Below are 21,775 nucleotides of genomic sequence, written 5' to 3' on the forward strand. Positions count from 1 at the left end.
ACATACAACACCCAGAGCCTTGGAGGGGAAACAGCCAGAGAGAATAGATGTCTTTCACCAGCGAGGCCTGGGCACACACTTGGTAAGGGATGCTTCCGGTCATGCCAGCTCTCAATCTACACCGAGGCTATGCCTGGTTGGGGTGAGAAAGGCCCTTTGCTACTCTCAACAAGAGCTGTTTCACTTTAGTACCAGTCCAGTTTCTTTCCCCTTTACCCCAGACCCTGAAATAAGATAAATATGCAAAAGAGTTGGCTGGGTACAGTGAACTTTATTGATGGTGCACGACAAAGTAGGGCTCCCTACGCCCCTCCCCTTCTTTAGGGGGTCTGGGATGGAAACGGTGGCCGGGAGATTCTGTGTGTCAGGGGACTGATCTGGGGCAAGGACTCCCCAGCAGCAGAGGGCCTCTCTTCCTCTTGCTGGGGCTGGTGGTCCAGGGGGCTCTTACTCCTTGGAGGCCATGTGGACCATAAGGTCCACCACCCTGTTGCTGTAGCCAAATTCATTGTCATACCTGAAAGGATGAGGATGAGGTGTTATTTTTCTGAGCCAGCCACTAGAGGGCGCCAGACCCATAATCGCCCCAACCCCAGCCACATACCAGGAAACGAGCTTGACAAAGTGGTCATTGAGGGCAATGCCAGCCCCAGCATCAAAGGTGGAGGAGTGGGTATCACTATTAAAGTCGCAGGAGACAACCTGAGGAAAGAAGGCCAAGTATGGGAACCCAGTCTTGGTCAGTAGGGCTGTGGACACCAAGCTCTCTGCCCTATCAGTACCTGGTCCTCAGTATAGCCCAGGATGCCCTTGAGGGGGCCCTCTGATGCCTGCTTCACCACCTTCTTGATATCATCGTATTTAGCCTAACAAGGTAAAAAACGGTATAGTTATTCAGGTTCCAATATTGCCACCATTCTAACTGAAACCAGTCCAAAGCTGCTCCAACCCATACTTACAGCTTTCTCCAGGCGGCAGGTTAGATCCACAACCGACACATTGGGGGTGGGGACACGGAAGGCCATGCCAGTGAGCTTTCTGTAGACACAGGGAAGTGGGGTCAGTACCAGCTCCTGGTTCCCCCAGACTCCAAGTCCAGAAAAGCAGCAAAAAGTCTTACCCATTCAGCTCAGGGATGACCTTGCCCACAGCCTTGGCAGCGCCAGTAGAAGCAGGGATGATGTTCTGGGCAGCCCCTCGGCCATCACGCCACAGCTTCCCAGAGGGGCCATCCACGGTCTTCTGGGTGGCGGTGATGGCATGGACTGTGGTCTGGAAACATGGAGGACAGAGTGAGGGCCCTGCACGATGCTCACCACCCACCCTTCAACCTCCCTCCTCAACTCCTATTTAGGAGAAATAAAGGGATAGACGCCAGCGAATGCTCAGGAACCCGAATTCTCCACAGCCCCGCCCCTCCCCCCAGCCCAGGCTATGTTGTAGGAGGAAGAAGGAACCAATCCTGGGTGAGAAATGAATGTGCTGAGGTCCCTTCCCCCATCACTCTTACCATGAGTCCCTCCACGATGCCGAAGTTGTCATGGATGACCTTGGCCAGGGGGGCCAAGCAGTTGGTGGTGCAGGAGGCATTGCTGAAAAGAGGCAGGCAAGTCAGACTTGGGACAAACGTGACCCTCCTCTAACCGCTGCACTATCCAACCACCTCTTTATTCCCTTCTGCCACGCTCACCTGACAATCTTGAGGGAGTTGTCATACTTGTCATGGTTCACACCCATCACAAACATGGGGGCATCCGCAGAAGGGGCCGAGATGATGACCCTCTTGGCTCCGCCCTTCAAGTGAGCCTGCAGCAGAGGAGGCGTTACAGACCCCAAGCTTTACCTTTCTCAGTCTAAGGCAGCTTCTCCCCAACCCCCATCTTCTTACTCCACCAACTCCACCTGTAGCCTCCCTGCCACTCACCCCAGCCTTCTCCATGGTGGTGAAGACACCGGTGGACTCCACAACATACTCAGCACCAGCATCACCCCATTTGATGTTGGCGGGATCTCGCCTACGAGGGCAGACAGGACAAAGTTCAGGGACACGAATACCATGTGCCCAAGGTGGCCACCCCATCCTAGCACCTCCCCAAAGCAAATTTATTACTGTTCTTCCACACTTACTCCTGGAAGATGGAGATGGACTTTCCATTGATGACAAGCTTCCCGTTCTCAGCCTTGACTGTGCCTTTGAACTTGCCATGAGTAGAATCATACTGGAACATGTAGACCTGGAGGGACAAGCGAAGGCTTCAAGAGGCCGCACAGCAATCAGCCTCTGCTTCCCACACCAGCCATACAGACAACACTCACCATGTAGTTGAGGTCAATGAAGGGGTCATTGATGGCGACAATATCCACTTTGCCAGAGTTAAAAGCAGCCCTGGTGACCAGGCGCCCGATGCGGCCAAATCTGAGGGATGGAAGAGGAGAAGGAGGGAGTTGAGAATGCGCCTGTGTGTAAGTAGTCGCCTGTGGCCCACCTACCCTATTTCAAAAGGAAGATAGTGAGTCCTTTCCTGCCACCAGGAAGCCCCAAAAGGTCTAATTTATCTTCCTCCAGCAACCCTGACTCAACAGCATGGCCACAAAGTAATGGCTTCTATCTTGTCCAACTAGCCCAACCCCTAGTCCTCTGAAATAAATTTTTTAGAAAGTTCAGAGTATCTTTGATTTCTATTTCTCTTTATTCTTTAAAGTATTACAAATGTCCTCTCCCCACTGACCCCCTCCAACCCCCCGCAATGAAATGTTGTGAGCAACAGTGCAGGGCACTCCCACTGCCACCCAGTCTGGCACATGGCATTCATCACCCCCACTCTCTGCCCTGGCAATGCTCGCTCCTCTCTTGTCCAGCTTCAGGCCACACCCCTATGGAGCAAAGACCTGTACACTCAGCATCACCAAGCTCAAAGGGCAAGAGTAAAGGTCGGAAGTTAACTGGATGGGGGGGAAGTCCACCTCTTCTCTAAGCTCCTCCTACGAAAGGGATGAGCTGTTCCCAATTCCTAAGAACCAGGTTCTAGTTGCTAAGCTACCTATCCTTCCTAGCTCTTGCAGAAATCAGGCAGTAGGAGCAACAGATGTGTTTATGCGGGGAAGGAGGTGGGATAGCAGCAGCCAGGCCCCCAGCTGCAGAAAGGTCAGGTGCTATATTTAACCCTAGATTGGGGTAGTCAGGATCTGGTTTCCGGAAGATGGAATGGGGAGAAGGGCAGGGTTCCCAAGGCTCTCAGACACCCAATCCTCCCAGTGACCTTTACAGCCTGGTCTTTAGGGTTGTGTGCGCTCCAGGCATGGGTGAAAGGAGTTTGGAGGGGAGCTGGTGTGGAAAGGGGCTGCTGCTACAAGGAGCCATTTTATGGTGGAAAATTTCTAACTACCATGACTCAGCTGCCCTAGCATGGCTCTAAGCCACAGCTACCACACCTCCCCCGGAAAAGAGAAAAAGGGACACAAAAGGCCCCCCAAACCACGTTTCTGACTCGTCAGAGAATCAGCCAGGCAAAGCCTCCTCTCCAAGGGGCTATCTGCGGGCAGGTGAAGGATGGTTTAGGGGGAATGTGGTCGAGTTCTGAGGTCCAGCTCTTTGGAGAGCAGCACGGGAAAGCCTTGCCTCATCAGGTTTACCGGGTAAAGGCGACTCCACCCCACTGAGGCAGGAGGGTTAGTCATAGTCAGGGAAGGAGGAAGACTGGAGGTAAGGGAGGTTTCCTAACGGCGATTCATTCATTTCCTTCCCGGTTGCAACATGGCGGCGAGGTTACCGCAGAGGAGCCCGCCCAGCTGCGAGTGCGCGAGCCGTGCCTCCTGCATCCCCGCTGTGCGGCCAGGTGGGGCCAAGGAGGGGGAGGGGGCTTCCTCCCAGCACGTGACCCCACAGGGCGCGAAAGAAGAGAAAGAAACCCTAGTAAGGGGCTAAGGGAATGGTCCAAAGCCTAGAATTGAGGGCTCTCCTGCTCATCTGGGGCGAAGGCTCTGGGCGGTGGGAAGGAGGTGCAACGAATGGAAGTGGGGGACAGAGGCCCTCTGAGGTCCGAGCTCTGACCTTGAGTTCTCCTTGGGGGTGTGGGGGGGGGGGCCCGACCATCCCCCACGTCCCCCAGCGCTTGCAGAGGCTCAGGCAAGGCAAGACCTGCTGACCCCTAACTCACCCGTTCACTCCGACCTTCACCATCGTGTCTCAGGGTTGTGGCTGCTGGAAGGAGGGTGAGCATCAGGGCGCGGGCGAGAGCGGTTCCCTCCTCCCGTCTCCCCCTCCCCCTCCCCTAGCCACCATCCTCTCCCTGCGCCTCCGCACGTCCCCCTCCGCCATCGCACTGTGGCGCACCCCCCGCACCCCGAGCCGCCCTCACCCCGCCGCTGCACCCCGGCCCGCGCGAGGCCCCTTTGGAATGTCCCCAGCTCCTGGCGGCGCCCGCCTGCTTTCACTTTACCTGGCACAGCGCAGGAGGAAAGGCTGTCTGAGGAGCAGGAGGAGCAGAGAGCGCTTGGGGGAGGCTGCAGCCGCAATTTATAGAAACCAGGCGTGGCGGGGGCGGGGGTGACGCGAGCCACCTCCCCCTCCCGGCCGCTCGCCCAGTCTCAGCCCAAGGGCGCAGAGGCCTGAGCTACGTGCGCCCGTAAAATCTCGAGTAGCCGGGCCCCTCTTTTTCTTTTGGACCCGCCTGGTTCTTCGCATGTGCACGCCTCGCGCGTGTGGGCTGGGGACGGAGGGGGAGGGGACTGAGAGTGGCCCCAGGGCGGAGGTGATGGTGATGGTACCGAGGACGTGCCTGTGGGCATGCCGAGACGGTGGCCTCGGGAACGGGGACCCTGGTGAGACCTGAGTCCACTCAGGAGCTAGGGCGTTCATGTTGCAGGGCGGATGGAACGGCAGGACTGGGAGCAGGTGGGATGGGGTCTTGGAGTTGGAGCCTGGGGCGGCTGCTGGCTGCACGCGGCCACCCTGTCCCCTTTCTTTCAAAGGCGAGAGCGGAAAGGCTGAGGAACTTCTCGAGGCTCTTCGGTAGTGACACTGGAACAGCCGAGGAAAAGGCCGGGAGGGGCCACTGCGCCCGCTGCGGGGCCCTCTCCTCCCCGTCCCCTGGCTCCGGGCCTCTCTGGGCCGGGGGCCTGGGCTGGGCACTGAGCTGCGGGGCCGGAAAGGAAGGAGGTAGAGGGGGAGGCATCTGCGCTGAAGGTCACGCTGTCCTGCAGCTCGGGCAGCCGGGAGACCTGATAATTGGGGCAGACACACCGGGCCCTGTATGCACCAGCGGCTCTCCCCCTGGCCTGGCCCGGGCCGAGGGCGGATGGATAACTGCTAGGGGCCACCCACAAAGTCGCTCCTGGGAAACTCAAGGGCTGTGCCGCCCAGGAGACAATGCCCCTTTCACCCACTCCAGCCCAGGGCAGAGAGCAGGACGTGAGGGCGGAAGTCCCTCCCCATCCTGGGACGTGCTGACCAGCCCGGAGCCAGGGGCTCTCCTTCACTGGCTGTGCCCGGGAGATGTTGGGGGCAGGGTGAGGAGTCTGGAAGAGGGGAAAGATTGAGAGGTCCTGGGCACCTGGTGGGAATAGGTAGGGGAAGGGAGCCCAGTGGGTCAGTAGCCCAGCTGTGCCAGGTTTGGGCTGAAGATGGAGGGCTGGTTCTGAGCACTTGAGAGGAAGGAGGGTTTAGAAGGGGGTGGGGTAAAATGGACATTGCCCATCAACAGGTGTGGGGGGGACGTATCTGGAGCCTCTTTGCTGGCCCAGCATAACCTGACACCAGCCCCCTTTTCTAACTAAAAAGCCTGGAGCTAAGTTTAGCTGGTGATAACCTTTGCTTGAAAGGCAGAGAGCACGCTGTCCTGCACCCCGCTGTCCTGCACCCCGACTCCAGCCCCAGTCCCTTCCCTTTCTGGGATTGCCTGCCCTCCAGGCAAGCCAAGGCTGTGTCCAGGCAGCCATCAGCATGGGTGGTGCCCAGGCTTTTCATGAACAGCAGATCAGGGCCAGAGGGCACCTAATGTTGAGAGGAGGTGGGGAGCCCCACACTGCAGAGTGGGCTGGGGCCATGGAGATGCAGCTGCTACTACTCTGCTGGGACCATCAACCCTTTCCGACAGGGATTTGAGGAGGCCCTCCATGCTCCTGCACTACCCAAAGCATGTGTCCGAGGTACTGGCTTCCTCTGCCTCCATTTTTTATTACTGTCCCCTGTTAAAAAACACAAAAAGGGAGCTCAGTGCCTCAGTGCCCACTGGCACAGTCTGTTGTCATGACAGCAAGCTCAGCCTCCATTTCCAGGTGACTCAGCGGAAAACTGGGGAGGTGGGAGGGATGACAGGCTTCAGGTGGCTACACTAGCAGCACCTGCACCTTAGGGGCTGACTTCCTGCAGACCCCATAACATGGGGAGGAGTCCCAGGTGCACAGACAGTTTCGAGAGATTGTCTAGAGCTGGAGGGGATCGTGACTGGACCTTCCACCAGCCAGGCCAGGCACCTGTCTTTAGATAGGACTAGGGAGCACAAGTGGGGGTGGGGCCAGGACACAGAGGAAGCCACCTTTGGCCTCGAGTAGGGATTTTCAAGCTCAGCACTATTGATTGACATTTGGGAGCGAACAATTCTTTGTTGTGACGTCTGTCCTGTACATTGTAGGGTATTTAGCATCACCCCTGGCCTCTGCCCACTAGATGCTGATAGCACCCCTCCCCTCTAGGTGGAGATAACAAAAAAGGTCTCCACACATTGCCAGATGCCTGCTAGAGGGCAGAAAAATCACTCTCGGGTTAAGAAGCACAGAACTGGAGACTGGACCCTGCGCCTTCTCCATGGCGGAGCAATGCTGTCACTTGTGCAGGGTAGGGAGGTTGAGAAGGGAAAGATGAGGCACTGAGGAGCATGAGTTATCAGTCCTTGAGTTAGGCCCCAGTACTCCCTAGCTCATCTCTCTTTCTGGATCAGTAACACTACCTGCTGCCTGCATCTGGGCTATTGTGAAAGATGAAACAAAGACACGCTTAGGAAAAATGTCTAAAAGTATAAAAACATTTATTCATTACAAAACAAGGAGACTGACAAACATATTCTAGTGAAAGCAGCTCAATTCCAGTTAGGTTGGCTTAAGAGAAATGCCTTACATTATAAAAATGATTTATGCATTAAAAGTCCAAAGAGACAGGCAAACAAGTATTTTACAAGAGGAACGGAATTCAAGGTCACCCCACAAGAGACCCTACACAGCAGGGATGGGAACAGGCGAGCCAATCTCTAGGACCTGTGCTTGCGAGTAGATGCTCGGCGGATGGGGGTAGTTTTCTTTGGTGTCTCATCTTCCGTCATCTCTGCCGAAAGCTCTATTCCAATAATTGGAGGAATGAGAAAAAGCTGAGTCACAAAGATGGTGAGCAATAGATCTCAGAGAACAAATGGGACAGGCCCACACACACTACAGAATAAAGCCCAAACTGTACAGGGAGGAAGCCGGCTGGGGGTGGGGGTATTGGGTGGAGAATCTACACAGCAGGACCCCATGGAAACCAGTCCCCATCCCCCAGGCTGTGCCCCTCCTAGGCCCGCCATACCTTCCTCGCTGGACTCATCACTCGAGAAGACTATTTTGGGTTTCTTCTTCCTAACTCGCTGCTGGGTGTTTGGCTGCCGACGGGCAGTGCGGCGGGGCTCAGGTGTGACAAAGTCATTGTCTGAGGCTGCAGAAGCCAGATGCTGGTGCCTAGAGACTAGAAAAGGCAGAAGCATGAGTGTAAAAGAAAAAAAAAGAACCACCTCTATCTGAGAGGAGGGCTGGGCTGGTTTCTCCACCCATGGGGCTGCCTCACATACCGGAGGATTGTTTCTTGGCAGCTGGGGTTTTCTGGCTATCGCCTTGGCCAATCTCAAGTTCCTCTATCGCATCCAACCCTCGTGTGTGACAGACCCGAAGCTTCTGCTCAAATTCATCTATTATAGCCTGGAGGGGAAGAGAGATTGAGATCAGACTTGGAAATAGTTATTTCGATGATTAAAAAGAAACAAGGGCCATGAAGACATGTTGAAAGCTTAAAACTGGAAACGTAAAAAGATCAGTGGTTGCTGCTGGGGGTTGAGCGGGGGTGGGGGGGCAGTGCATGGGGAGCACAGAGGGTTTTTAGGGCAGTGAAACTATTCTGTATGATACTGTAATGGTAGACACAGGTCATTATACATTTGTCCCAAACGATAGATGTACAAGCAGCAATAGTGAACCTAATGTAAACTATGGACTTTGGATGACAGTGATGTGTCCATGGAAGTTCATTAATTGTAACAAATGTGTCACTCTGGTGGGGATGTTGATAATGGGGGAGGCTGTGTGCATGTGTGGGGGCAGAGGGCGTATGGGAGAACTCTATACTTTCCATTCAAGTTTGCTATGAACTTAAAACTGCTCTAAAGAAAAAGCCTATTAAGAAAAAAAGAAACAGGAATTGGAGGCAGAAAGATCTGGTCTCAGGTCACCCTGGTTACTGGGCTGCAATCATGCCGGGGATGAGGAAGGCAGCACTGAGGGGGAAGAGCCTCAGAACGCCAGGCTGCACCAACTAGTGCTGGAACGCAGCGGAGCGGCTCACCTTGCCCTCGGGCTTGGCTCCTCGCCGCAGCTTGCCCACAACTGACAAAAAAGCACTGAAGATGGACTCATCTGACAGTTTATCTCCAAAGCATTCAAAATTGTCCAGCATCTTGCGGAGGCCTCGCTCTGTGAGGGGCAGCTGTGACACACAGTAGGCCAGGTCCCGGTACTGCCGCTCGGTTCTGCAGACGGGAAAGGCCTTGTGAGGAGCATCGAGACAGAGGAAGTAAAGGTGCACCCTCACCCTCCCTCAGCCCCAGGATGCTCTTTCTACTGCAGGGCCCCTCCTCAGCACCAAGAAGCCTCAGGAAGGCAGCATACCGGGCCGTGCGGAACCGCTGACACAGCTTCTCCACCAGGCTCTCCGTCTGCTTGTCCTTGGTGATGTAGGAGAGCAGCTGCCTGCAGGGAGGTGGGATGCCGATGTGCTATCACAAGGGCAGCTCTATACCCACCCACCACCACCAGCCCCGCCCCTGCCCTAGCACTAGTCCCTGTCAATCTCTTGCCTTAGTAGAATCTTCTCTGCTATGGCCCACACCTACCTCACTATTCCTTCTGCCTTCTCCCAGACCCCAGAGAAGGGTCCATCCCACTCTCCTGAGGAATTTTCACTGTGAAATGTAAATTTGTAACAAAAACAGCTGCCATCTAGTTAATACTACGTGCCTACTACCATGCCAGGAACTTATCTTACCGAATCTTCTCGAGAACCACCGCATGTATGGTGGTGGTTCCATAAGATTATAATGGAAAAAATCCCTACCACCTATCATAGCTGTTGTAACGTCAAAGCACAACACATCACTCGTGTGCCTGTGGTGATACTGGTGTAAACAAACTCACTATGCCAGGTGTATACCATACACATACAATTATGTACAGTACATAATGCGTGATAATGATAATAATCTGTCATTGGCTTATGTAATTAGTGTATTATACTTTTAATCATTATTTATTAAATATATTTAGTTGATGTCAGAGAGAGAGGGACAGGTAGAAACATCAATGATGAGAGAGAATCATCGATCGGTTGCCTCCTGCACGTCCCCCACTGGGGATCAAGCCAACAACCCGACCGGAATCGAACCTGGGACCCTTCAGTCCACAGGCTGACACACTATCCACTGAGCCAAACCAGTTAGGGCTAATCATTATTTTATACTCTATTTATTAAAAAAAGGTTTGCTGTAAAACAGAATGCTGTTACCTGGCAGAAGCCTCATACTGCTTGTGTTTACCATGTACTTGGTTGCACCATTCTCTCTTGTGCTTGATTTACCCTCACGTGGTTTTGCACAGGAACATGCTGTACAGGCTTGTAGCCTAGGAGCAATGGGCTATCTCATATGCTAGTAGCCTAGGTGTGCAGTAGACTATACCATCTAGGTTTCTGTAAGTGCACTCTGATGTTCATTTCACACAATGACGAAATTGCCTAGCAATGCATTTCTCAGCCAGAATTCCTGCTAGGTGACACATGACTGTGCATGTTTGTTTAATTCCTAGGCCTGTGCTAGGTGAAAAAAATATGCCCCAAGGCCCAGGGAACCATACTTCATGATGGTGTGAAAAGGCTCTTCCTTCACCCCTCCCTCAGGGTCTGACAGGCGGCTGATGATATCTGGAAGCAGGTTATAGATTGCATTGCCCTGTAAGAGAGAATCACGTTAAAGACACGAGGTGACCTACATGTTCCCTCGGCAGCAAACCCCAAGCCTCCTCTCTGCCTCTCACCTTGTGGGAAAGTTCATTGAAGAAGTTCTTGGCCAGAGCAGCGATCTGAGGCACAGGGTCAATGAGCAGCACAGCCATCTCGCTAACCTGTCCTTTCACCTTCACCATGTCCTTGAGGATCAGGTGGGTCATCACCAGCCCTGCTGTTTTCCGCACTTGCTGAGCTGGGTCCCGGAGGCTAGGAATAAAACCTTGTCATTGGGACGAACACCATGGGCTACACCCTGACACTAGTAGAAAAGCCCTCAGCAGGAACTAGTACCCCTTCTTAATGATTCTACAAGAAGTTAGAAAGCTGTCCAGAGTTGAAAGGTGGAATTGAGGAAAGAGGTCAAGCTTTAGCCAAGGCTTTAGAGAGTCAGTCCCTTTGAGGTCATATGTAGCCAGGGCCTGTACAGGTCAAGTACTAAGCAGATGTTCCAGGGAATCCTAAAGACTAGGGAAATACAGCTTTATTGATCTCATACTGACTTCACTAGACCCTCCCAGAGCTGGCGGAACTGCTCACACATTGTGAAGGATCTCTTACCGAGCATACAGATGAGGTGTCCAGGGATCCACCAGGTTGGGGAAGCGGATGGCCAGATCCCCAGTAGCAATCATGATGTTAGACCGGAGAATGGGGAGCGAGGACTTTTCTAGCATGGTGAACAGAAGACGAAGCTGGGAGTCACAGAAAGTGGCACTAGGGGCAAGGAGAGGATCATCAGGGAGCTCATGCCATCTCCATCCTCCTTGAGAAGGCGGTACCAATACCAGGGTCTACCTGATCATGCAGAACTTGCCAAGGGTAAGAGACGCAGCTGCACAGAGCTCTGGATTGCTATAGAGGCCAGGGTTGTTGCAGACTTTAAGTAGAAGTGGAACAAAGGCAGCCAACATCTGTTCGCCTATTGGGAGAAGAATTCTAAGTTTGGGATAGATTATCTCAGTTGGGGAGAAGGTCACTCAGCAATAATTCTTACCGCCTAACAGTTCCATCTCACAGATATTGCGGATTAGTTCTGCCTCTGTGTCATCAGCAGTGGCCCCAACCAGTCCCATCTCCTCCTCCATGGTGGTCTCAGTGCTTGTATTCTAATGGGAAAGAAGCCAAAGATCATGGGTGATCAGAGACAACAGTTTTTATTTCAGCCTAACCTTCATTTTGCATAAATCAATCTGGGGAAAGGCGAATTCTGCAAAACCATTCATAGAATTATCTGTAGAGGAAGGACGCCTGAATTAAAGAACTAGGTCCCCTATATATGTTTTTAAATTGCCAAAGCATATTCCTACATCTCTTAACTCATCCTCATAGAGGTAACTGATTTCCTGTAAATGGTAAATAGATGGATCACACCAGACAATGGTTCAAGGTCATAGAGAAGGTCAGACCTTACCCCACTGCTGCAAGGCTGTGTTTTGTATGTCTGCAAGACATCACTGCCTCTAGTGGAGAGAATACAAGGTCTCCGTCAGGTGGCAGGCTCAGTCACGAACGCTGATGGGTGTGTGCATGTTCTAACAAACACTGACTCAAGCAGAGCCTCTACTTTATGCTGAGGATCTAACTAAGTGCTCTGTATTTACACAAAACTTTCTTGGGTGATCATGGACAGATTGTTCCACCTTTGTTCTCACTAATCTCAGAGTAGCAGCAGCAAGGAGGCAGTGTCATCTTCATTTATTAGTAGAGAAGAAGCAGAGTTCCCAGAAGGAAATGTGAATGACCTGAGGTCATGAAACAAGTCTGGGAAATGCTTGGGACATGAACCCAAATGCCCAGGCATTCCTTCACCTTCTCCTTCGGCTCTTTAGTTTTATTCTCCCGTTCTTCCCGAAGAACTCGGCGACGACAAAGCTCTCCACTGACGGCCTGTTCCAAATGTACCAGCTGCTGCAGAGCCACATCCCCAGCCAGGGACAGCAGGTTCATCAGCAGGAAAGTGGAGAGCATGGGGGTCTCCTCTGGGGGGGAGGAAAGGCAGGGAGAAAAATACATAATCAAGTCTCACAGGACTCTGCCTCCTGTTTTCACCGATCTTCTCCTTGCTCATGTACTACACAAACTAGTGAGGCAAGAGATGAGGCGGGGGAATAGTGGTGATGACTGGTCCAATGTGAGTGACAAAAAAGCAAGTGTGGGCTGAGGGGTCAGGAGTTGTAGGAAGTGGTGGTGGCAGTGGCTTCTGGCCGCTGGGCCCATCGGCCCTCTTGCCCACTTACTCGGGTCATCCTGGGGGGTGCTCTTCTCCATGAGCTTTTCCAGGGCCTGCTTCGCACATCTCTGCAATATCTGGGCACAGAGCACCTCGGGGCCCTCTGCCAGCTGGTAAATGAGAGTCACAGCCACCTCTTTGAAGGGGATCCAGAGTGGGTCTGGGTGGACAAAGCCTGCACAGGAGAAGAGAGAAGTTGCTCACCACAGACAAAGGACTCACTTCTGCCCAAGGCCCTTCATGATAGCTCACCTTTTGTGACCAACTCCTGTAGTCGCTCAAATAACCTATGTTCCTGCGGCAGCCGGAAGGGAGGGTGACGTTTGCCCAGGGAAGGCTGTTGGGAACAGAAAGACAGCATGTGGGTGTGTGGAGGTGGATAAAAGGACCCTCACCTCCTTAGTTTGGATATAGCCACCCAACATACCTTTCTCCTGTCAGAGATGTTGGCAATGGCAAGGCACACCTGTTGGGCCAGCCTGTAGTCCTGTGGAAACTTCTCTTCCAGCCCTATGCTCACCAGTGTGTCTAAGTTGCTACCCACAATTTCTGGTTTTCCTCTAGGGGAAGGAAACCATAGTTAAAGCTACTCATGGACAGGCATCTGTGTGGGACAAAGCCAGGGCAGGTAGGTACCTATGCCCCACACAGGGCTTCCAGAGCCTTGCAACACTACAGAGGCTCTGACCCTGGCCGCCCCTCAAAACCCTTCTTTCTCTACCGATGCCACTATTTCTCCAGGCAGGGGGTGCTGGTACTTTCACTATCTTATTTCCCATGTAGGTAGCCAGCTCAAACAGGGCTCAGCGGGGCTTGACTACTATTACTGAAGGATAGGGCACCTTCTCAGAACCTCCCTTTCCTCTCTCTCCCGACTGCCCATCTGGATTTGAGCCTTACCGTGCCATCATTCCAAGAAGCATGACTGAGGAACAGCGCTCCAGAGGGGAGCAGGGGACCTTCTCAGTTGCCCGCTCCCACAGCAGCTGGGTCACTGCTGGTTTCAATTCATCCTTCTGCACAAACTCACAGAGCTGAAGAAAAAAAAAAGGGCTGAGGTTAAAGATAACAATTGCCCTGATCCTTGGTCCACTTCTCTGCAGAGAATATGGAGAACCTGAGGTGGGTAAAAGCAATACTCAGGAATGGAAAAGGAAGGAGGCTCAAAATGTAAAGTAGGAGCCCTAACCGGTTTGGCTCAATGGATAGAGCATTGGCCTGCGGACTCAAGGGTCCCAGGTTCGATTCCGGTCAAGGGCATGTACCTTGGTTGCGGGCATATCCCTAGTAGGGGGCGTGCAGGAGGCAGCTGATCGATGTTTCTCTCTCATCGATGTTTCTAACTCTCTATCCCTCTACCTTCCTCTCTGTAAAAAATCAATAAAATATATTTAAAAAATAATAAATTAAAAAAAATGTAAAGTAGGAGTTTGGGGAGGTACTTCCAGTTCTGCTACTTTTCTACTCTCATGCCATCAAAACTACGCTCATTAAGATGATATACTGAAGCTGACCTTGTTGAGTTCCATGTGGCTCTATAGTTCTGACTACTTTCTAGCTGTTACTACAAACCCAACATGTCTAAAATGGAAGCCTTCCTTGCCTTTTCATTTTGCCAGTGATTGGTACCAATACTCTCTTAGTCCCATATGCTTAAAATTTCAGTTACCTCATTTTTTAAAACTTATTTTTTATTGATTTCAGAGAGGAAGGGAGAGGGAGAGAGATAGAAACATCAATGATGAGAGAGAATCATTGATCGGCTGCCTCCTGCACGCCCCCTACTGGGGTTCGAGCCTGCAACCTGGGCATGGGCCCTTGACTGGAATCGAACCTGGGACCCTTCAGTCTGCAGGCTGACGCTCTATCCACTGAGCCAAACCAGCCAGGGCAGTTACCCAGGGCCTAGCCCTACCTTGTCACTGTACACCAAAACAGCCTCCAGGGACCTTCCTGTCCCTAGTCTCTGCTCCAACCAACCTGTATGCTACTGTTGGACCAGTCTCCCAGACACTCACTTCCTAATGCCACACCATGGCTGACAATTAGAAACCTCTCTCCTTTGCCTACTTCAGGGGCTCGGATGAAGTGCTAGAACATGGGCTCTCGGGCCAGTCTCCACCACTCGGCTCTTTTCCTCTTCCAGCAGGGAGACAAACGTGGCTGGCAGTAGTGCTCCTGCCAGTGGAAGCTGGTGGTCCACAATCCAAATGCTTCAGGGCAGATTTGTCTAAAATGCTGGGGTCCCTGGCTAACAAGATTAAAGTCCTAGACTCTGGGAAGGCATCCAGGGACTTTAGTTTGGAAGGATCCAGGAACAGTTTTGTTCCAACTCACATTCCCAGCTTTATTGTCTTTTCCAGATGACAATTTTGAGCCGGAACATAATCTTCCTCATTCTATAACATAGACTGTGCCCTTTCTTGGCTTTCTGTCTGGAATGCTTCCCTCCTTTCTCTAATTCTCTAAATCCTACTTATCAAGACCCAACTTGAGTCCTACCACCTTCAGGAAGCTTTCCTTGTCCATTCCACCTCACACTGCTCTGTCCCACTCTGCATTCATCAGTGTAATATATAAGTTTTGAGTGTGCTTTCTGGAGCTCTTCTGCCTGAGTTCAAATCTCAAACTTTGCCGCTAATTAGCTACATATAGCCAAGTTCTTTAACTTCTTTGTGCCTCAGATTTCTCATTGTAAAATATAGCTAATAGAATTACTGCACAGGATTGCTGTGAGGATAAAACATGTTAATATAAGTAAAGTGCCAATAGTGCTGAGAATATATATGGTCTTATTATATTACTACTAGAGGCCCAGCACACGAAATCGTGCGCGAGTAGGGTCCCTAGGCCTAGCCTGTGATCAGGGACATGTCCACACCCTTCAACGCTCGCCTCTGCCGCCCTGTGACACTCCCTGTGCCTCCACGATGCTCCCTGTTCCGCGACGCTTGCTGCCGCAGCCCTGTGAAGCTCCGTGACGCTTGCCTACGCCACTCCGTGACACCCTCCACAGTTGCCCCACGATGCTCGACAGTCACTGCTGCTCAAAAGTCCCCAGCCTTGCCCCGTCGCCACCCCCCAACCCGTTTGCTGTGGTTCCCCATCTGCCATGCTGTGATTGGAGCCTGTGGGACGGGGGTGGTGGGGAGGGACAAAGAGGTGGTCAATGCGCCTCACGGCAACTGGTCGAGCAGTCGTTTTAATCATTCCACTTATGGTCCTGGCCTTTTATTATATAGAATTGCTACTATAACCATTGCCTCGGCTGCATTGTTCAACAAGTGGTTTATGTATTTTGGCTACCAACTAGACCAGCCGTGGGCAAACTACGGCCCGCGGGCCAGATCCGGCTGTTCTATCCGGTTCTCTTGCTCTCCCCTCCACTCCTTTACTTTGAATTTATATTAGTTCACACAAACACTCCATCCATGCTTTTGTTCTGGCCCTCCGGTCCAGTTTAAGAACCCATTGTGGCCCTCGAGTCAAAAAGTTTGCCCACCCCTGAACTAGACTGTTGGTTCCTTTTAAGTTGGAAACTTGGAAGCAAATAGTCTCATCCTTTGTGGGGCTGAATAAATTGCTGAACACATAGTAATCACTAATATTTGTTGAATGAATAAAGAAGGAAGAAGTGAGGAGACTTACAATTTCCTCAAGACACTGAATTGTCCCAACTGAGGCATCCACTAGCAGCAAAGAGAGATTCTGAATCAAAACATGGGCCTTGGCTCTGTGAGAAGAACAAAGATTAGGGGTCATTAGAAGACTGATACATTGAACCTGGTAAGCAGGTGATTAGGGTTATTACCCCCCTCCCCTGGGCCAATACTGCTTAGGATGGGTGTCACTGAAAGGTCAGCCCCACCCTGAGCTGCCTTATAGACCTACTGTTTACACATTCAGAACTCCTCTAGAAGGATGCCCCCCAATTCTTAGGAGACTAGAAATAATGAGAAGCTGACCTTAGAAAAGTCAGCAAAGGCAAAAGTACCCCACATACCTGGCAGAGTCTCCTTTGGGGTTGAGGTAAAGTTGGCGGTAGGCATTAAGCACAGCTTCCCGGATACCAGGCTCCTTAGACCAGATGAGAGGCAGCATGCGGCGTACCCCAAACAGGGCCTGAGGTACCCCAAATTGGAATGCCATCACAAAGAATTCAATGACCTCCTGTACCACTGAGAGAACACACAAATGTCACCCATGTGCTTGGCAAAACTGTCCTCCTCCAAAATCAAGACATAACTTTCTTGATGTAGCAACACACAGGGAGGCCTTCATCATTTTCCCTGAGACTGTTGTCTCCTATAATGCCTTATCATGAAATACTATATGCATTAAAAAAGGTAAGCTCCATGGGGCTATACAAAGCAAACAAAAAAAGAATTCCTTATATATAGCAAACAAATAAAAAACAAGAATTTCTTTATTTTTTTTTTAAATTGATTTTGAGAGAAAGGAAGAAAGAGGGAGATAAAGAAACATCGATGTAAGGGTGAAGCACTGATCAGCTGCCTCCTGCACATCCCCTACCTGGGATTGAGCCCGAAACCTGGGCATATGCCCACCCGGAATCCAACCGGCAACCTTTTGGTGTATAAAATGATGCCCAACCAACTGAGCCACACTGGCCAGGGCAAGAATCCCTTCCCCCCTTTTATGTATTTTAAATATGTTTTTATTGATTTCAGAGAGAGGGAAAGGGAATGGAGGGATACAAACATAAACGATGACAGACAATTATCAATCAGCTGCCTCCTGCACACCTTGCAAAAGGGGATTGAGCCCACAACCCTGGCAATGTGCCCCAACTGGAATGAACTGTGACCTCCTGGTTCATGGGTCAACACTCAATCACTGAGCCACACAGGCCAGGCAAGGATTCCTTTCTTTTAAAGGAGCAGCTAGGTATCAATAATATATGGACAAGACTGATTTTTCCAACCTCAAGACCCGTCCTTACAGAAAGGAATTTGGCATATCACACCTGTGGTTGTGTTTTCATACATCATCTTGCTGATGATGCCAATGGCCTCTGTAATCTTCAGAGAGAAGTTATAGGCATCCTGCAGATACTGCACTAGCATCTCTTGCTTCACCAGTTCATCCTTTCCCTTGGATTTCTCAGGCTCTGACACACTGGGATTGTCTTTATAGTCAGTCTGTCCTGGGCCCATGTTCTCTGCAGATGCCGGGGGACTCTTCTCCTGTGTGGAAGCTGGTGCACCTAGGAGTTAAAGAATGTTCAAGATGAGGAAATCCAACATCTATAACATCCTGGATATTTCTTTTCACAAAAAAAGGTACAAGTTTAGAACCTATTCTAAAGTATCAGTTCATTTCTCAAAAAAGATTCCTGAAGTTCTCAGTGGTTTGGGAAATACCCTTTCACAGCCTGTGACTACCAATCTTGGCCCTTGGGCTGCTTCCATTCCAGAGCAGAGGCATTGCCAACTCCCCAAGGGCCTCTCTTAGCATCAAGTTCTATTAGGTAGGCCCATGTCTGGCATAAAGTAAATGATCCATGGAGGGAGAAACCAAGATGGCGGCATAAGGTAAACACCTGTATGTGCTGCCTCTCACAACCACACCAAAACTACAACTAAAAGACAAAACGACTATCACCCAGAACCACGGGAAAGCTGGCGGATTAGAAGTTCTACAACGAGAAGGAAAGAAAAAAGCGCATTGAGACCAGGTAGGAGGTTCAGAGGTGCAAAAAGCAGAGGTACGGAGGCGCGCGAATGCGGCTGGCGACTGGGTGTGCTGTTTTTTCCAATTGGAAGGGAGATACAAACCTCCGACTGGTCTGAACTCCAGTTTCCGGCGAGACTCTGGGGACCCAAAGTCCTATGGGGAGAAACTGGATTGTCTGGCATCAGGTCGGAAAGTGAGGGTGGCTTTCTCGCAGAGGTGCTTGCAGGAATCATTGTTTATTGCACTGGGGCAAGGGATGGGAGACGCGGAAACACAGAGACGCAGAGACAGCTGACAGGTATGCCCTGGCGATTCCCTGAGACCCCACCCTGCCCAATTTACAAACCCACCCAAGTTGTGTGCAGTGGCTTTTGCATATGAATGGCCTGCCCTTTCGCAGCTTAACCTAACAAAATGCAGCTAGGTCAGAGAGCTCCAAAACTTCCAAACCCCAAACACAGAGGAGAAATCTGCACACCTCGCTGTAGCTCCTGCTGGGTGGCCTCAGACAGTAGCTGACTTGCACTTCCTTGGAGATCCAGGAGCCAGTGTACCTAGTGGTCAGTGTCAGACGACACCAGATTTCAACTCCTCACATACATAAGTGACACACTCAAGAGGCAGACTCAGTGAGCACCAAAGCCCCACTGAAGCAAGTCCTGCCCCATAAGGGTATCTCCAGCACAGCAGTTTTTCCATTATAGACACAGCTGATCCTCACAACCAATTGGCCTGGAGGTCAATTCCTCCCAATGTACCAACAGCAATCAAAGCTTAACTACAACAAGACTGTGCACCCAGCCCACAAATGGGTGCACCAAGGGTGTCCACCTCAGGTAACTGGGGAGGCTGAGCCACTGGGCCCTATAGGTTACCTACTACACAAAGCCACTCCATCAACACAGGGAAGCAGCCAAAATGCGGAGACAAAGAAACATGTCACGAATGAAAGAAATGGAGGAAAGCAAACAACTGGATATAGAGTTCAAAACCACAGTTTTAAGGTTACTCAAGAATCTCCTAGAAACTGAGAAACTTATTAGTGAGACCTCTGAGGAACTTAGTGAAACCTTCAAGGATCTTAATGAGAATGCCAAAAAAATGGAAAAGGACCAGTCATAAATTAAGCATACACTGTCTGAAATAAAGAATAATATACAGAAATCCAACAGTAAACTAGAGGACCCCAAGAATCAAACCAAAGATTTGAAATATGAGGAAGCAAAAAACACCCAACCAGAAAAACAAAAAGAAAAAAGAATCCAAAAATATGAAGATAGTGTTAGGAGCCTCTGGGACAACTTCAAGCGTACCAACATCCAAATTATGGGGTTGCCAGAAGAAGAGAGAGAGCAAAATATTGAAAACCTATTAGAAGAAATAATGACAGAAAACTTTCCCTACCTGGTGAAAGAAATAGACTTACAAGTCCAGGAAGTGCAGAGAACCCCAAACAAAAGGAATCCAAAGAGGACCACACCAAGACACATCATAATTAAAATGCCAAGGGCAAAAGACAAAGAGAGAATATTAAAAGCAGCAAGAGAAAAACGGTTAGTTACCTACAAGGGAGTACCCATACGACTGTCAGCTGATTTCTCAACAGAAACTATGCAGGCCAGAAGGGAGTGGCAAGAAATATTCAAAGTGATGAACAGCAAGAACCTGCAACCAAGATTACTCTACCCAGCACAGCTATCATTTAGAATTGAAGGTCAGATAAAGAGCTTCACAGACAAGAAAAAGCTAAAGGAGTTCACCACCACCAAACCAGGATTATATGAAATGCTGAAGGGTATTCTTTAAGAAGAGGAAGAAGAAAAAGGTAAAGATAAAAATTATGGACAACAAAGTGGCAACAGATACATATCTATCAACAAGTGAATCTAAAAATCAAGTTAATAAAAAATCTGATGAACAGAATAAACTGGTGAATATAATAGAATCAGGGGCATAGAAAGGGAGTGGACTGACAATTCTCAGGGGGAAGGGGGCGTGAGGGTGGGGGAAGAGATTGGACAAAAATCTTACACCTATGGATGAGGACAGTGGCGGGTGGTAAGGGCATGGGGTTGGGGGGGGGAATCAGGTGGAGGGGAGCTATGGGGGGAAAAAAGAGGAACATCTGTAATAATCTGAACAATATTTATTTTAAAAAAAAGTAAATGGTCCATGAATATTAGTTGAAATGTTGTTTGTTGACGGAAGAAAGGGAATTACCTTTAAAAATAGTTCCTAAGAGATTCAGAAATCTGGTCTCCTCCGACTCCTCTGGGTCCATATGACTGAAGGGTTCAGACTCCTTGAAGTGGCCCAGGGCTTCTCGAGTGAGAATGATGGCCTGCCTAAAAGAACATCAACCTGTCACCAACTTAGCACCCATAAAGGCATCACTGCAGCCTTTTGGGAAAAAAAAAGTATAATTGACATACAAGAGTGTCACTATAGACTTAAGGAAGCCTACCTGATAATCCCATCAAGCACCTAGACCTACTGTTCCAAGGAAAAGGAACACTTCTCACACTTAAGCACCTAAGAAGGGGTGGAGCTCAACCACTTCTTATTTCTGAAGTGATAAGGCTTAACTAGTCTTCAAAACACTCAAATAAGGCCTTTAAGTTTTAAAAATCACAACTCTATACCAAACATCTGCTTAAAAATTTTGCCAAGAGAAAATTTGGAAAAAATAAACTTTCAATATAATGGGATTATATATAGCCACATTCTATTCATACTTAGCCCTTTCTGAACAACCTAATTAGGTAAGAAGTAAATAACCGTGGCCAAGGTTTAAGAATACCTGATGACATCTCTAAGGTCTATTTTTGCCAGGCTGCTCCAAAGTTCTTAAAACACAAAAACTCTGGGTGAAACCTTTTCTTTAAGATCAGGATTCACACTAGGTTGATTTAAAGATTAAGGTAGGATTGCCTTGGCCAGTGTGGCTCAGCTGGTTTGAGCACTGTCCAATGCACCAAAGGGTAACCCGGTCGATGCTCAGGGCACATGCCCAGGTTGGTGGTCTCTGCTGGAAGCAGCAGATGGATGTTTCCCTCTTGGTCAGGGCACATACTTATATTTACAGGTTTTCTCTTCAAAGAGGGACTTTTGTTATCTTTAATATAATGCTATTCATATTTAGTTATTTTAGTAGTTTCCCTTAAGCATTTGCAAAAGTCGAAAAGCAGCCCTAGTCAGTTTGGCTCACTGCATAGAGCATCAGCCTGAGGACCCAAGGGTCCTGTATTCGATTCCGGTCAAGGGCACATAGCTCGGTTGCAGGCTCCTCCCTGGCCCAGGCTGTGCAGGGGGCAACCAATGGATGTCTTTCTCTCACATTGATATTTCTGTCTTTCCCTCTCTCTTCCACTCTCCCTAAAAATCAGTGGAAAAATATCCTCGGTGAGGAATAAAAAAAAAAAATCGAAAGCATGCTTAATTGTGGACTATGCCTTTGGCATAAATCTGATGTTCAGACCACTACTACAGTGAAAACACATAATATCACCAGGTGGCAGCATACTCTAAATACAGTTCATTTTAAAGAAACA

General features: G+C 50.0%; 2 protein-coding genes across 5 annotated transcripts in view; both read right to left on the minus strand.

The window, feature by feature from the left end:
- Positions 1-251: 251 nt before the first annotated feature.
- GAPDH (glyceraldehyde-3-phosphate dehydrogenase) lies at positions 252-4,668 on the minus strand. Of its 3 annotated transcripts, none has more exons than XM_080658906.1 (12): positions 4,440-4,668; positions 4,158-4,198; positions 2,317-2,416; positions 2,128-2,234; positions 1,925-2,015; positions 1,691-1,806; positions 1,511-1,592; positions 1,121-1,272; positions 960-1,038; positions 783-866; positions 605-702; positions 252-517 (listed from the first exon to the last, which is right to left on the minus strand). In XM_080658906.1, the coding sequence occupies exons 2-12, from the start codon at positions 4,178-4,180 to the stop codon at positions 448-450; spliced, it is 1,002 nt and encodes a 333-aa protein (XP_080515032.1). In that variant the 5' UTR covers positions 4,181-4,198; positions 4,440-4,668; the 3' UTR covers positions 252-447. The 3 variants fall into 3 exon arrangements, with proteins under 3 accessions (XP_080515032.1, XP_080515031.1, XP_080515033.1); XM_080658905.1 differs by having other exon boundaries at positions 4,158-4,201; positions 4,440-4,649; XM_080658907.1 differs by lacking the exon at positions 4,440-4,668 and adding an exon at positions 4,359-4,436 and having other exon boundaries at positions 4,158-4,201.
- Positions 4,669-7,007: 2,339 nt separating this feature from the next.
- NCAPD2 (non-SMC condensin I complex subunit D2) overlaps positions 7,008-21,775 on the minus strand; it is a 31,369-nt gene continuing 16,601 nt past the window's right edge. For both annotated transcript variants that reach the window (XM_080658583.1, XM_080658584.1), the window contains exons 14-32: positions 20,445-20,569; positions 17,515-17,754; positions 16,531-16,705; positions 16,176-16,260; positions 13,428-13,561; positions 12,955-13,087; positions 12,780-12,864; positions 12,535-12,702; positions 12,107-12,276; positions 11,292-11,403; positions 11,093-11,216; positions 10,856-11,011; positions 10,327-10,504; positions 10,147-10,241; positions 8,908-8,988; positions 8,585-8,768; positions 7,818-7,944; positions 7,559-7,714; positions 7,008-7,330 (exon numbers count right to left, since the gene is read on the minus strand). In XM_080658583.1, coding sequence (XP_080514709.1) covers positions 7,245-7,330; positions 7,559-7,714; positions 7,818-7,944; positions 8,585-8,768; positions 8,908-8,988; positions 10,147-10,241; positions 10,327-10,504; positions 10,856-11,011; positions 11,093-11,216; positions 11,292-11,403; positions 12,107-12,276; positions 12,535-12,702; positions 12,780-12,864; positions 12,955-13,087; positions 13,428-13,561; positions 16,176-16,260; positions 16,531-16,705; positions 17,515-17,754; positions 20,445-20,569 — 2,614 coding nt within the window. In that variant the 3' untranslated portion in view covers positions 7,008-7,244. The remainder of the gene's footprint in view (positions 7,331-7,558; positions 7,715-7,817; positions 7,945-8,584; positions 8,769-8,907; positions 8,989-10,146; positions 10,242-10,326; positions 10,505-10,855; positions 11,012-11,092; positions 11,217-11,291; positions 11,404-12,106; positions 12,277-12,534; positions 12,703-12,779; positions 12,865-12,954; positions 13,088-13,427; positions 13,562-16,175; positions 16,261-16,530; positions 16,706-17,514; positions 17,755-20,444; positions 20,570-21,775) is intronic.

The sequence above is a fragment of the Plecotus auritus genome (assembly GCF_963455305.1).
Source record: "Plecotus auritus genome assembly, chromosome: 3".
Taxonomy (NCBI): domain Eukaryota; kingdom Metazoa; phylum Chordata; class Mammalia; order Chiroptera; family Vespertilionidae; genus Plecotus; species Plecotus auritus.

Coding starts and splice junctions, on each gene's coding strand:
- GAPDH (XM_080658906.1), bottom strand. CDS start 4,180: ATGGTGAAGGTCGGAGTGAACGG. Junction 2,417..4,157: donor GTGAAGGTCGGAGTGAACGG/GTGAGTTAGGGG, acceptor TCCATCCCTCAG/ATTTGGCCGCATCGGGCGCC. Junction 2,016..2,127: donor TCCATCTCCATCTTCCAGGA/GTAAGTGTGGAA, acceptor CTGCCCTCGTAG/GCGAGATCCCGCCAACATCA.